Source organism: Lissotriton vulgaris, chromosome 4_1 (genome assembly GCF_964263255.1).
Source record: "Lissotriton vulgaris chromosome 4_1, aLisVul1.2, whole genome shotgun sequence".
Classification (NCBI taxonomy): Eukaryota; Metazoa; Chordata; class Amphibia; order Caudata; family Salamandridae; genus Lissotriton; species Lissotriton vulgaris.
In genome coordinates this window covers 546,242,024-546,256,335 of record NC_141691.1, presented here as the reverse complement: position 1 = coordinate 546,256,335, position 14,312 = coordinate 546,242,024, and the positions used below count along the sequence as shown (strand labels likewise).

Genomic DNA, 14,312 nt, shown 5'->3' with positions numbered 1-14,312 from the left:
ATCAATTACGTTTTTATCAACGATCGAGGTTTAATTATGCATAAAAAAAGTTGAAAATCAATAGAGAGCAATTTAAAAAATATATATTTGTTTCATACTTACAGGTCAAACATCCCAATGCAACTGACCAGGCATTACAATGCACAGTAGAAAACAATAGCATATTTCTTCACATTTACAAAGATTTTGATTTCGACTTATCAAGTATGATATTCATACGTCGAAAGACACTTATTCAGGCCAGCTCTTGAATATGTTAGCTTCATTTATTAAAACCCATCCGTTTTTTCTCTAAATACGAGCTAATGATGGAAATATTTTGATTTCTTCACTTCGCCTCACATCATTGAAACAAGTTATGTGCACCTCTTCTCAGTGTGTAAATTATCTCTTTGTTTCTTAGGGTGTAAATGATAGGATTCAACAGTGGTGTTACCATGGATGGGAAGACAGATACTACTTTGTTAATAGTCAGAGAACCTCTCCCTGTTGGCTTCACAAACAGGAAAATTAAGGTCCCATAGAATAATGTTATCACAGTGAGATGGGAAGCACAGGTGGAGAAGGCCTTACTCCTTCCGTTATTGCTGGACATTTTAATGATAGTCAACATGATACAGGCATAGGATATAATAACAACCGGTAGGCTGCCTAATATTACAATTGAAGCCAAAATAAAGAAAGTCCATTCAACATTGTAGCTTTCGGAACAGGACAATGCCAGCAGTGGAGCAACATCACAGTAGTAATGGTTGATCACATTGGGACCACAAAAGTGTAAATTGGAGATCTGAGCGAGTATCACCATAGGAAACAAGAAGCCACCCACCCAGCAGCCCAGAGCAAGCAGAGCACACCGCCTATGGGTCATTATAGTTGAGTAATGGAGTGGCTTGCAGATAGCCACATAGCGATCGAAGGCCATCGCCACGAGGAGAAAATTTTCCGTAGCTCCCATTGAGAAATGAAAATAATTTTGAGCGAGGCATCCAGTAAAAGATATTGATTTGTTCCTCGTCAGCAGGTTTGCAAGAAACTTGGGGACAGTGGTTGTCGGGTACCAGATTTCCAAAAAAGAAAATGTTCCAATGAATAAATACATAGGTGTATGCAGGGAGGGTGCATTTTTAATGACAGCAATGACCAGGCTATTTGTTAGGATTGTTATCATATAGATGAAACATATGACCATGAAAATACATATTTGCCATTCTCTGTTGATAGTAAACCCCACCAGAATAAGCTGAGTGATACTGGTTGTATTTTCATTCTTCATATCTTCCTGTTTCTTAGTCTGCAATAAAACTTAAAATAGAAATTTGAAGTTGTCATTTTAAATGCCAAATATATGTCTAATGCAGAATAATTTCAATACACTGCATAGATTATGATTGATATCCTCTCTATGCTGGTCATCCAAGACAGACTTCTCAGCATGGAGGTCATTTTCTCCCCACACCCTAGTTGTACATCTGTCACCATGGTGAGATGTATGAGCAGTCAGGTAAACCCCCCTCACACCCTCCTATGCCCACTCATCACTCAAGAGAGAGGTCTCAGCATAGAGGCTAGTTCCTCCAAACAGACAGCTATACGTATCCATCATCCAAGATAGGTGTCAGCAGAGAGGCCAGTACCTTTCCACACCTTACTATGCATACACATCACAGCGGAACAGGTATGATCACAAATGTTAATATAGAGGCCACTGAGTCTCTAAACTGTATGATAAAAATCAGCCATTCAAGAGAAGGGTCTCGGCGGAGAGGCCAGTCCCTCCATAAACTTTACTATGCTCTCCCATCATCTGAGACTGAAGTGTCAATGGAGAATCTTTTCCCTCCACACACTCTACTCTGTACACCCTTCATCCCATACAGAACTGTCACCAGAGAGGCCAGTCCTTTCACATACCCTACTATGCACACTTGTCAGCCCTGGGAGATGTCTTAGTATAGAGCCCAGTCCCTTCACACAAGCTTGTAGTGACAGTTGTCATCAGACAGCAAGCTATCCAAGGAGAGGCTAGTACCTCTCCGTAGCTCACTATTAAGCATGGGCGGAAAATCCGTTCCGCTCGCGGATTTTGCGGATTTTCGGTAAATTCGCAATCCGTGAACTCTTGCGAATTTACCGAAAATCCGCAAAAATTCGCACGCAGCAGATTTTTTTTCTTGGTGATACAATATTGCGGCGTGCTGCGTTCACTTACCGTCATTCCGCGTTTGCCGAGTTGTTTTTCTCGATATTTTGCGAGTGCTGCGCCATTTTGGATCTTGCTGCGGGATCCCGCGGGAGTTTGGCGACGCATCGCGAGAGTTCGCAATTGCGAACATGTAGGTGTGGCGGGCAGCAACAATCTCGCACTCGCAAAATTACAAATTTGCAATTCTGCACAAGAAATCCACTAGCAAGCAGCATAGACCTTCTGAAAATGATGATTTTTATCAGAATAACTCCTCAGGTTGACATTTGCCTGCACTTTTTTGGATTTGAGGCCTTTTGACTTTCTTTGGATCACTTTTGGATTAGAAATCAACTTTCACAAGTAAGTTTGTTTGGGGCATTACAGTTGCTGTTCTGCAGAAAAACGAGTTTTGCAAAACTGAAAGCATTCAGCAGGTGCAAAAGTTCACTCATCATTAGTAACCATTCCCTGTAGTACTTCCTGAGGGGCCCCTCCAGAGTTCAGTTGCCTATGCTTGTTTGGGGCATTACAGTTGCTGTTCTGCAGAAAAACGAGTTTTGCAAAACTGAAAGCACTCAGCAGGTGCAAAAGTTCAAACTCATCATTAGTAACCATTCCTTGTAGTGCTTCCTGACTGGGGCCCCTCCAGAGTTCAGTTGCTAGTTGCAACAATTCTATGACCCTGCTCTGACCCTCACAGCAGGCTCATAGAATAGCTACAAGTAGGCCACAAAGGTCCTGGAAAAAAAATTGCACTGCAACAGAAAGCAAATTACAGATAAGGAAGCAGGTGCCAGACTGGAATTTTAAAACAGTGACACATTAATAAATCAACCCCAAATTAATTCATGTCAGTTGAAGCAGGGCAGGTGTGCTTGCTTTCCCCCCCCATAATCTACAGTGATGAACCAGAGGGTGGCATGGGTGAAACAGGGTGGCAGTGGTGAAACAGAGGGTGCTGTGAACCTGTGATGATGAGCCAGACGTAGAAACAACATAGTCGGGACCGTTGCGAGCCGACAAGTAAGTTCGCAATTGTGAACTGGTACAAAACCCTCGCGAACTGGCAGAAACCCTTGCGAACACAAAAAAAAATCTGCAAATTCGCGAGAACTCGCGGATTTTGCGGATTGCGAGTTCGCAAATACGCAAATTCGCGAACGCCAGATTCGCAAAATTCGCCCATGCTTACTCACTATACATATTTGTCCTCTGACAGAGAGGCCTCAACATAAAGGCAAGTGCCTCCACACACTCTACTATGCACACTTGTCAGCCCAGAGAGGCTAGTCTCTCCCCTCACCATATTAAACACACCCTTCATCTGAGACAGAGTCTCAGGGGAGAGGCCAGTCCATTCACACACCTTAATATGAACACTTTCTATCTGACAGAGAGGTTTCAAAAGAGAGGCCAGCCCCTCTTCACATACTACTATGCATATTTGCCATCTGTCAGAGAGATCTCAGCAGAGGGGCTAATCCCTCCAAACACTCTACTACACACACCTGTCACCCAAGAGAGGGGTCTCAGCCGAGAGCCAGTCGTTTCACACACTCTACTATGTTAACCATCTTCTGAGAGAGTCTCAGAAGAGAGACCAGACCATCACACACACTACTATGCATAATGGTCACACTGAGGGGTGGTGTCAACAGAGAGGCCAGTCTCTCCTTACACTCAACTCTACACTCCTGTTATACTCTAGAAAGCTCTTAGTGGAGAGGCTACTTTCGCCAAAATAACATAGTACTGGAAAATATAAAATATAAGTACTGTAATCAAGGAGAGTGCAAAATCACCCCCCCCAAAACATTTACAATCTCAAAAGACTCTTGCTGCATTGTAAAAAAGCAGGAGGGATACAGAATATCAGTCCGAAGAGAGAGGTCACAACAGGGAGGCTTAAGTGTTTGTACACTTGCAAACTCAGGAACACAGGACTCTTATCCATGAGCTATATGCTAAGTATTTGAGATCACAGGACTCTTGCAAGAGTTGGACGAATAGCTGGGCGGACGCAGGCGTTTGAACAGAGAGTCCTGCGGGTGTTAGTATCCCAAAAATAAACCAAGGAAGTTATAACATGAAAGAATTGCATAAGGTTGTAATAGGGTGGCTCTAACTAAAGCCTTTGTGTTTTTAATGTGCAATGCTCATTTACACATACAACTAGATGTATTCCTTGAGTTTATTAAGGAAGATCCTTCTGCAGTGCAGTGCAATCCATCTCACCTATAGATACTTGGCATCTTAAACCAGATGTTGTTATCATATGTAGAGCCCATGCCCTGGACACGAAGAAACACAGAATTCTTTTATATTAACATGCTTTTGAGTCTTGTCAAACTTAGGACAAACGTTTTGGACCACTTACATTTTTCCTTTTGACATATTAGAACATAAAAGGCAGTGTGAGGAAAGAGAGACATCAATACTGAAAAAGTCTCTTTCATTTGGAATTTAAGTGCAACCCCTGTGATTGTGCCTTGGTCATTGCTTACACAGTGAACTATTATCAGGTATTGTTGCTCATAATACGAAATGCTCTCAATCATTAGTAAGAAATGATGCCAAGAAGAGATGTCCAAGTTTGGAAAATCCTAACTTTTGTCAATATCACAATTAATGGTATATTCTCTGGTCCAGTAGATGAAGCTGTGTATCAAAATCCAGGGGCGTACCATGGTGCAGTTTGGAGATCTCCGTCACAAAATTCATCTCCTTCACAAGAGGAATGCTCAGTCAAATGAGTAAACATCAGGAGCAAGATAGAGTTAAATGAGGCGAGATAATATGGGGGTGGCAAAATATAAATGTAATTGGTAGATTTTCGGCAATTAGAAAAGTAGATTAGCTTGTGACCAACTACTGACTTTATGGTGCACAATTACTTGTTAAACAGAAGGAGCTTTTCTAATGGGTGATTTGCAAATTGTGCTACGATCCCATGAGAGTCTTGTGAGAGTCATTAACAAGCTTCTGCAGGTTCACAGAGCCACCGATTATGGTTAGCTTTTCTGACTCCCGCAAGAGTCTGACAAGAGATTTTGAGAAGGAAAAAAAGATTAACAATGTACAAAAACAAAGATCGTGAAACAACAGGATAGCTCTGAAGAGAGCCATTTTGTTTCCAATTTTCAACCAGTTTAACATTTTTAAATATTTTTTTTATTTTACATTTTTTTCACAGGGTAGGACAAAACATACAACTTGAGGTGGGAAACAAATACCAGCAACTTCTCCTTGGAAATGTATTTATTCATTTATTTAAAGAGTTTTACATAGCGCTGGCTAGGCCCGAAGGTATCAGAGCGCTTTACATGAGAACCAACAATGTAACAGAAAAAGATCAACAATTACACAATACATCAAAAAATAGGCAATACATTAGGAGAGGAGAGAAAGGAGAGAGAAAAGTAGTGTAGGGGGCAGGGGAGGTGAGAAAGGGAGGATAAGGGAAGAGACAACAAGGAGAGATGAAAGGAAGTCTGTCTAAAGACCGACTGGGTAGGTGACGACCAAGGAGGGAATCCACGGCCCATCTCCCCTATAGCTAAACCAGGTAGCTCCATAGGGCATCAGACAAAATAGTTCAGTCTCAATACATTGAGAGAGGAGAGAAGGAGAGACATAAATAGAGGGAGGATGCGGGAAGAGACGAAAGGAAGTCTGTCTAAAGACCGAATGGGTAGGTGACATCCAAGGAGGGAATCCCCAAACTGTCTCCCCTATAGCTAAGCCAGGTAGCTCCATCGGGCATCAGACAAAATAGCTAGATCTCAATTGACGAGGGACAATTCACAGATAAACAGTGTGGGGACTAAGGGCCAGGACAGGTGAAGGCAAAGGTCAGTAGCAGGAAAGTGGAGAAGAGTAGAGCGGGGAGGGGTAGGGGGTAGGGGTAGGAGTGAGATAAGATCAGGAGAGACGCAGGAGGGTTTGTTGCGGCTGTCATTTTAGGCAGGTACAGGCAGTATTTCAGGAGCGATCACTGTGTGGGGTGACTACATCGCTGCTTGGCCACTGTATTATTGTTGGCCCCTTTACATGCTTTGTGCCACACTGCCAGGTTCCATGTCATGCCATGCAACCTCTGTGTCGCTGGTTCGCAACCCATTGGCTAAGTCTCTCGGCAGGGTGAGGGGGTAGGGGGGCCCAGCGCTAAACCTTCGAGCTAAGATCCCTGTTGTATGGCTGTTGTGCTCCCCACTCCCCTCAACAGCTCACAGTGCCTGTCTTGATGTTTTCACGGTGATCGCCGGTCCTTCCCCTCTTCTTGGCAGCACCTGCTCTGGAGCGGCTGAGTTCTCGCCACTCACTGGTTGCTCTTTGGCTCAAGATATGCACATAAGATATCCCCCGGACACCCTAGGTGCTCGTGGTGTAGCGCAGTCACAGGAAGCGAGTAGGGACACTTCTTGCATTACGGTGGGCAGCGCAGTGGGAGCCGCCATTTTGTGTCAGGCATGGGGTGGGGGGGGTTATCTCACCTCGCTCTTCTGCAACAGGAGCCATCCCGGTCAAAATACCCAGCGCATCCGCTGCAGCCAGGAATGCATAATACACGCAGTGGACAGGTCACACAGGCCGACACAGGTAGACGGAGGATCGCCATAAAATTTGGAGGAAGATGTGGGCAGGTCAAATAAACAGGGCTGAGCGAATTACCGTTTCGGGATGCCACTGGAGAAATGGGTAGTATAGCCCCCGGAAAATGCTGCTAATTTGGTATAAGTTCCCATGGATCCGCTTCGAGTCATTCTAAAAGCGGGTCCATTCCTTCTCAGGTGCCATCTTGAGGTTAAAACGCCGGGTAAGATTTTTGCCAATATCCTGGTGTTGCCGTGTCCGGTTGGAACTGCGGCCACAGCTTCAGACGCTCACGACCATCTGATGTCCGGAGATGGTTGGAACAGTTATTTAGGTGGGGATTAAGCGCCTCACTTAGTTGATGAAAGCGGGGCTTCAGCAGGGCAGAGGCCCCGAGCAGCCATGTTGGCTCATTGTCCTTGAGACAAAAATGAGAACAATTTGGAAAACACTGTTAAAAAAGACAACTGTTCCCTGGGGGAGAAGGGACATTTGTGATCTTGGAAATGTTTCTCCTGGGCAGGCCTGATTGTCTCTGAGGAAAATAGTGTTTTCTTCAGGTAAGCAGGGTTATTGTCTGCTACTGCTACTGTACTTACTACCTGACACAACCTGACAGAACAAATGATGTGGTACCCCATGAAGTGCTGTTTAGATCTGCAGCATGAGTCATCTCTGCCCAAGCAAGTCTTTGCAGATGCACAGTACTGAGGTGCCGCCACGTGCCTCATAGTATATGTCTGCTCTCACCAAAATCCAATAGGAAAATAAACCAAAAAGAATGGAAAATCCTTCCTAGGGGTTTGATTCCTCTCATGGTCCTCTCATGAGACTTCCAGGAGATCGCTAAAATGTTATTTCTATATATATTTCATGGAACAATTCGTAATCAATTGACACAGGAAGGAAGGTCCAAGACATAGGGATAATACTAGGTGGAATCCCAACACCATTGTGAAACTCATGAAACTTTAGATGAAATCCTATCGATCGTGGGTCTTGGAAGGGTAAGTACACGAGGAGATGTGAACACGAACAAAAGGGTAGTCCATTGCAGTTAGTTGACTTAGCCAGTTTACTTTGAACTATGGTCAAGCTCCTCTCACACCGACTGAGGATTCTCAATGGGCTAAACTCCCTCTTGCAAAGTTTACAGATGTCTTACTTTGCAGAAACCTTCTTTTCACTTTGCTGCCTTCCAAAGAACTACCACACCAATAATTCCTTGGGTGGCTGAGCTGATGCAGCTGCCCATGGCTGCTCATCAGAAGCAGATGAAGGCATCTTTGTGTTGGTAGGGAAATAGGAATGGAGAGCAAGCCAAATATGTCTGCTCTCACCAAAATCCAATTGAAAAATAAACCAAAAAGGATGGAAACTCCTTCCTTAGGGTGTGATTCCTCTCCTGGTCCTCTCATGAGATTCCAACAAGATTGCTAAATATTATTGCTTTATATATTTCATGGAACAATTCGTAATCAATTGTTCCAAGCTAATCACCCTCTCTAATGTCTTAATTTGCCCTGAATTACAACACAGTTATTAACCTAAAGGTGAAATATTCAAACCCTATGAGACAGGAAGAAAGGGATAATGCTTGGTCGAATACCAACACCACTGTGAAACTCATGAAACTTTAGATGAAATCCTAATGATTGTGGGTGTTGGAAGAGTAAGAACACGAGGGGATATGGACAAGAACAAAAGGGTAGTCCATTGCAGTTAGTTGACTTAGCCAGATACCTTGAACTGCGGTCACAATCCTCTCACAAGAACTGAGGATCCTCAATGGGCACCCTGAACCAATGATAAAAGAGCAGGGTAAGAAAATGGATACAGTATGGGGAGGGCTTCAGTGCCCCATGATGGAAAATTGCACAAGGATACCTAGCAACAGTCTTTTCTATACTTTAGTATGTATTCCTAGGTGGGACATGTATGCCTAGATGTAGTTCCCATACATACCGTGTCACTGGATACTTGACTGATGAGCCCATAACAAGGGCAAAACCGGTCCTGGGTTGCTAGTTTTCTGGTTCAGGGATTGCACTGTTTCCATTGGAGCAGAGTCAAGACTGATTTGCATACAGTTGGGTCAGAACTGAGTTGGCATGGTGTGCAAAATAACAATGGACCGGGTTGCAGCCAAATATTTTTGCTAGTGAGGGAAATGGAATCAACCATTTGTTTCATCATTTTTTGCATGTTTTAGTATATCGTCTTAAGTGGGATGGGTATGCCCAGATGTAGGTCCATTCCACTCTGTGCCACTTGAATCAAGCTATAGCTGGTTGATAAGCCCATAACAAAGGTGAAACTGGTCCTGGGTTCGTTGTTTTTGGGTTCAGTGAGGACCTGTTTTGTCAGTTCAGAATGGACAGTTCCTATAAGAGCGCACTCAAGACTGATTTGCATATAGCTATGTCCATACTGAGGTGGCATGGTGTATAAAGGCAGCCTGAGTAATTAACAAGGGCTGAGATTAACTCAAACATTATATCCATCACTTTTTGTATGCTTTCGTTTGTGGAAAAGTGAGGACTAAATAACATCTTGCATGATCAGAATTGATTTGCAGAGTAACTGTGAATCTGCTGGCAGTGTAACACACCGAGAAGGCAAGAACAGCAAACATATCAAGAGTCATAACATCAACTTGGAGCAACAAGTTTACCAGGGAATTCAGGGAACTCAATCATGCGATTGTCTGTAATGCATTTTCTTTAGCCTACTAAGCTACCTTGGGTCCCACTTTACACAATTTAATGAGTAGTCATGAAACCAAGCCTATTTTGAGGACTAAAATTGCTCAGTGAGTGAGAATGTCAGCACAACTTCAGTTCAGCGCCACTCACTGGAGACACTTACCTTTTGCTTAATGCTAGGCCACCATTCGGGAATCAAGCCAACAAGACAGCCAAGATGTGCTGTCCACTTGCAGGTAGGCAGGAACTGCAAGTGCCACCTAAAGAAATCATCTGTAGTCATCTAGGAAATTAAAAGATTAGAATTTTTTAAAGTTGCTTTTACTCAATCATATTGCACTTGCTAACAATTATTTTAAATCCTCAAAAATAATGAAAATTAATTGTAAAGACAATGATTTCATGGGCAATATTTTTAAAGAAATGGTGGAGCACAGAGAAGAATACACACCTCCCCAACTTGACTGAAAAAAACAGAACCGAACGCACAGCCCTAGATTCTACTCCGCAGCTTTCATCAGTTGTTTGATATAAAGTGTAACTTTAAGGAAGGAATTGTGTTACAAATTTACCTTGTATGGGCCAGAGTTTGAATTTCCTATGATGAACACTACAATATTCTCAATACTGCTTATTTTAAAATGATCTGAACACATGAAATGACAAATGTAAAAATTAACTATTTAATTATACATTCCCAGTAACAGCAATTATATTTAGAGATGTTCAATATCTATGGCAGAGAGAACAGACAATGTCATCACCATTGGGGGCCAGGTGCAGCTACCTAAGAATAATGAACAGAGTATATCACCTGCTCACAGGTAATCAACTTTCAGCCTTTCTGTCAACTCTTTATAGTTCCTCATATTGCATCCTCCCCTAACATTCAAACGCACCCTGCATGAAAATGACCTGCTTTATATCCAGGTGTTATACTCTCTCCTGCCTTCCCAGTTCCTGTTTGAATGATACTCTCCTTAAACTGCATCCTCTGCTTGCCTTAGTGCCTCTGAGTTTACCCTACCTTGGCAAATGCTTTGCCTTACTTTCTACTGAGTTCAGTAAAACAACCATAACCCTCCAGACAAAACATAAACCTTACTTTGGAGTAATCGTTCCTGGAGCATCATAACGTAGCTAACGTATCAACTCAAACTGCTCCCATAAATTACAAAGTATTATTCTGTTAGAGTTTTCTTTAACAATTTTTAACCTCCTCCGCCATATTTTTTCACTCTAATGATCACATCTGAGTCAAATTAATGTAATACATAACTACTTGAAAATAGAGGAAATTCCTCATCTTCCTTAAAGCACAAGTTTAACCCAATAACCAACATATCTACAGCAATAAACATTAACCGTTGGATTAACCGCTAAGGGGCTACTTACAATGACGGACGGTTGTGAGTCTGTCCGCCATTGATGCAGGGAGTGGGACCGCCCGCCTGTAAGGCGGCTGTCCTGCACCCCCAATTACGATGCGACCACCACCGTGGTGATCGCATCCTGCATGTTTTACATTGCGGCGGGTGCTGCACCACGTAGTGCCTGCCACCTGGTGCAGAGAAATGTAGGGGGAACCATAGGTACCCCCAGTGCACATCCACCTCCCTCAACACAAAGAGGGCCCGCAATGAGCCCATGAATGCAATCCCTTCCAGCCTTTCTATGGCAGTTACACTGTCGTGGAAAGGCTGGCGCGAGCCTGCATTGTAATTTGGTGGGTGGTTGAAATGAAAAAGTGATCACTGTATAGTTCCCGGAAGAAGATTTATTGAAGATGCAGAGCGCCGTGCCAAGTACAGCTGAGAGTCAAGCAGCAACTGTCACTGGGCTCACCCAGGGAATGCTGAGCATAACATTCCAGATGACCTCACAGAATGCTCACAGTCCTCTTGTATAATCACATCAGCGCACCTCCACGTTTTTGATAAAAATGCAAAGACAGGAAAAAGATACAAGACAAAAAGAGAACGAAGTAAAAAAACTTAGACATACATTTTCGTGGCCTAATACAAACTCTGGTACTTTTCCCAACACCATCCCCCCTTGAAACTAAGTATGGGTGAATTTTGCGAATCAGCGGTGCGCGACTTCGCGCGAAATCGCAAAAAAATCTGCGAATTCGTGAATATTTCCCTGAAATCGAATTTTTTTTGCGATTTTGTATCATACTTAACTGGAGTACTTTCTACTGGCTAATCAGTAAGTGCTACCTCGTTGGGTAAATGTATAGTGCTTTTCCTGCATAACATCTGCGTAGGTCCAGAAGAGTTGCCTCCAGTGACCATGTGTGTGTAACTTTGCCATCGCACTGAAGGGCGCCGGGGTCCCTCGAGTGAGCTGTTCATCATAGTGTGTGAAGGGCGGGAATACGTTGCACACCGCTAGTGTGTGGGGGGGCAAACAGGGGGCGGGGGACTTCTTTGCGAGTTCACATGCCTCTTGTTTCTATAAAAGGTCAGGCACAGATCAGAGCAGCAGATGAGGAGAAAGAAGCTAAAGGTTACAGGAACTGCACGGGGATTGCACTTGTGTAAGTCAAGGATGCAAAGGCCTCCATCAAGCATCATTGCTAATTTTCGACTGTAGATATGGGGAGAAAGCCCACCTGCCCAGCCTCGACAAAGCGCACGATTTTTTGGGGCTGATTAACTTTGCCATCGCGCCGAAGGGCGCCGTGGTCCCTCGAGTGAGCTGTCCATCATAGTGGGTGAAGGGCGGGAAGACGGTGCACACCGGTAATGTGTGGAGCGGGGCAAATGGGGGCGGGGGGGGCTTCTTTGCGAGTTCCCATGACTCTTGTGTGTTTAAAAGGTCAAGCACCGATCAGAGCAGCAGATGGGGAGAAAGAAGCTACTGGTTTCAGGAACTGCACGGGGATTGCATTCGTGTAAGTCAAGGATGCAAAGGCCTCCATCAAGCATCACAGCTAATTTTCGACTGTAGATATGGGGAGAAAGCACACCTGACCAGCCTCGACAAAGCGCACGATTTTTTGGGGCTGATTGACTTTGCCATCGCGCCGAAGGGCAACGGGGTCTCTCAAGTGAGCTGACCATCATAGTGGGTAAAGGGCGGGAAGACGGTGCACACCGCTAGAGTGTGGGGGGGAGCGAACGGGGGGGCTTCTTTGCGAGTATACATGCCTCTTGTGTGTATAAAAGGTCAGGCACCGATCAGAGCAGCAGATGGGGAGAAAGAAGCTACTGGTTTCAGGAACTGCACGGGGATTGCACTCGTGAAAGTCAAGGATATAAAAACGCCTCCATCAAGCATCATAGCTAATTTTTGACTGTAGATATGGGGAGAAAGCACACCTGCTCAGCCTCGACAAAGCGCACGATTTTTTGGGGCTGATTAACTTTGCCATCGCGCCGAAGGGCACCGGGGTCCCTCGAGTGAGCTGTCCATCATAGTGGGTAAAGGGCGGGAAGACGGTGCACACCGCTAGTGTGTGGGGGGGAGCGAACGGGGGGGGGGCTTCTTTGCGAGTATACATGCCTCTAGTGTTTATAAAACGTCAGGCACCGATCAGAGCAGGAGATGGGGAGAAAGAAGCTACTGGTTACAGGAACTGCATGGGGATTGCACTTGTGTAAGTCAAGGATGCAAAGTCCTCCATCAAGCATCATAGCTAATTTTCGACTGTAGATATGGGGAGAATGCACACCTGCCCAGCCTCGACAAAGTGCACGATTTTTGGGGGCTGATTAACTTTGCCATCGCGCCGAAGGGTGCCGGGGTCCCTTTAGTGAGCTGTCCATCATAGTGGGTAAAGGGCGAGAATACGGTGCACACCACTAGTGTGTGTGGTGGGGGGGCAAACGGGGGGGCTTCTTTGCGAGTTCACATTATTCTTGTGTGTATAAAAGGTCAGGCACCGATCAGAGCAGCAGATGGGGAGAAAGAAGCTACTGGTTACAGGAACTGCATGGGGATTGCACTTGTGAAAATCAAGGATGCAAAGGCCTCCATCAAGCATCATAGCTAATTTTCGACTGTAGATATGGGGAGAAAGCACACCTGCCCAGCCTCGACAAAGCGCACGATTTTTTGGGGCTGATTAACTTTGCCGTCGCGCCGAAGGGTGTTGGGGTCCCTCAAGTGAGCTGTCCATCATAGTGGGTAAAGGGCGAGAATACGGTGCACACCGCTAGTGTGGGTGGTGGGGGGGCAAACGGGGGAGGCTTCTTTGCGAGTTCACATGCCTCTTGTGTGTATAAAAGGTCAGGCACCGATCAGAGCAGCAGATGGGGAGAAAGAAGCTACTGATTACAGGAACTGCATTGGGATTGCACTCATGAAAGTCAAGGATGCAAAGGCCTCCATCAAGCATCATAGCTAATTTTCGACTGTAGATATCGGGAGAAAGCACACCTGCCCAGCCTTGACAAAGTGCATGATTTTTTGGGGCTGATTAACTTTGCCATCGCGCTGAAGGGCCCAGGGGTCCCTCGAGTGAGCTGTCCATCATAGTGGGTAAAGGGCGGGAAGACGGTGCACACTGCTAGTTTGTGTGGGGGAAAACGGGGGGCTTCTTTGTGAGTTCACAAGCCTCTTGTGTGTATAAAAGGTCAGGCACTGATCAGAGCAGCAGATGGGGAGAAAGAAGCTACTGGTTACAGGAACTGCACGGGGATTGCACTCGTGAAAGTCAAGGAGGCAAAGGCCTCCATCAAGCATCATAGCTAATTTTCGACTGTAGATATGGGGAGAAAGCACACCTGATCAGCCTCAACAAAGCACACGATTCTGATTACCTTTGCCATCGCGCCGAAGGGCGCCGGGGTCCCTCGAGTGAGCTGTCCATCATAGTG

The 14,312-nt window shown here is 44.9% G+C and overlaps 1 protein-coding gene across 1 annotated transcript; it reads right to left on the bottom strand.

The window, feature by feature from the left end:
• Window positions 1-343: 343 nt before the first annotated feature.
• LOC147722224 (olfactory receptor 6F1-like) lies at window positions 344-1,276 on the bottom strand. Its single transcript, XM_086967282.1, has one exon. The coding sequence runs from the start codon at window positions 1,274-1,276 to the stop codon at window positions 344-346; it is 933 nt and encodes a 310-aa protein (XP_086823408.1).
• Between the last annotated feature and the right edge of the window lie 13,036 nt (window positions 1,277-14,312).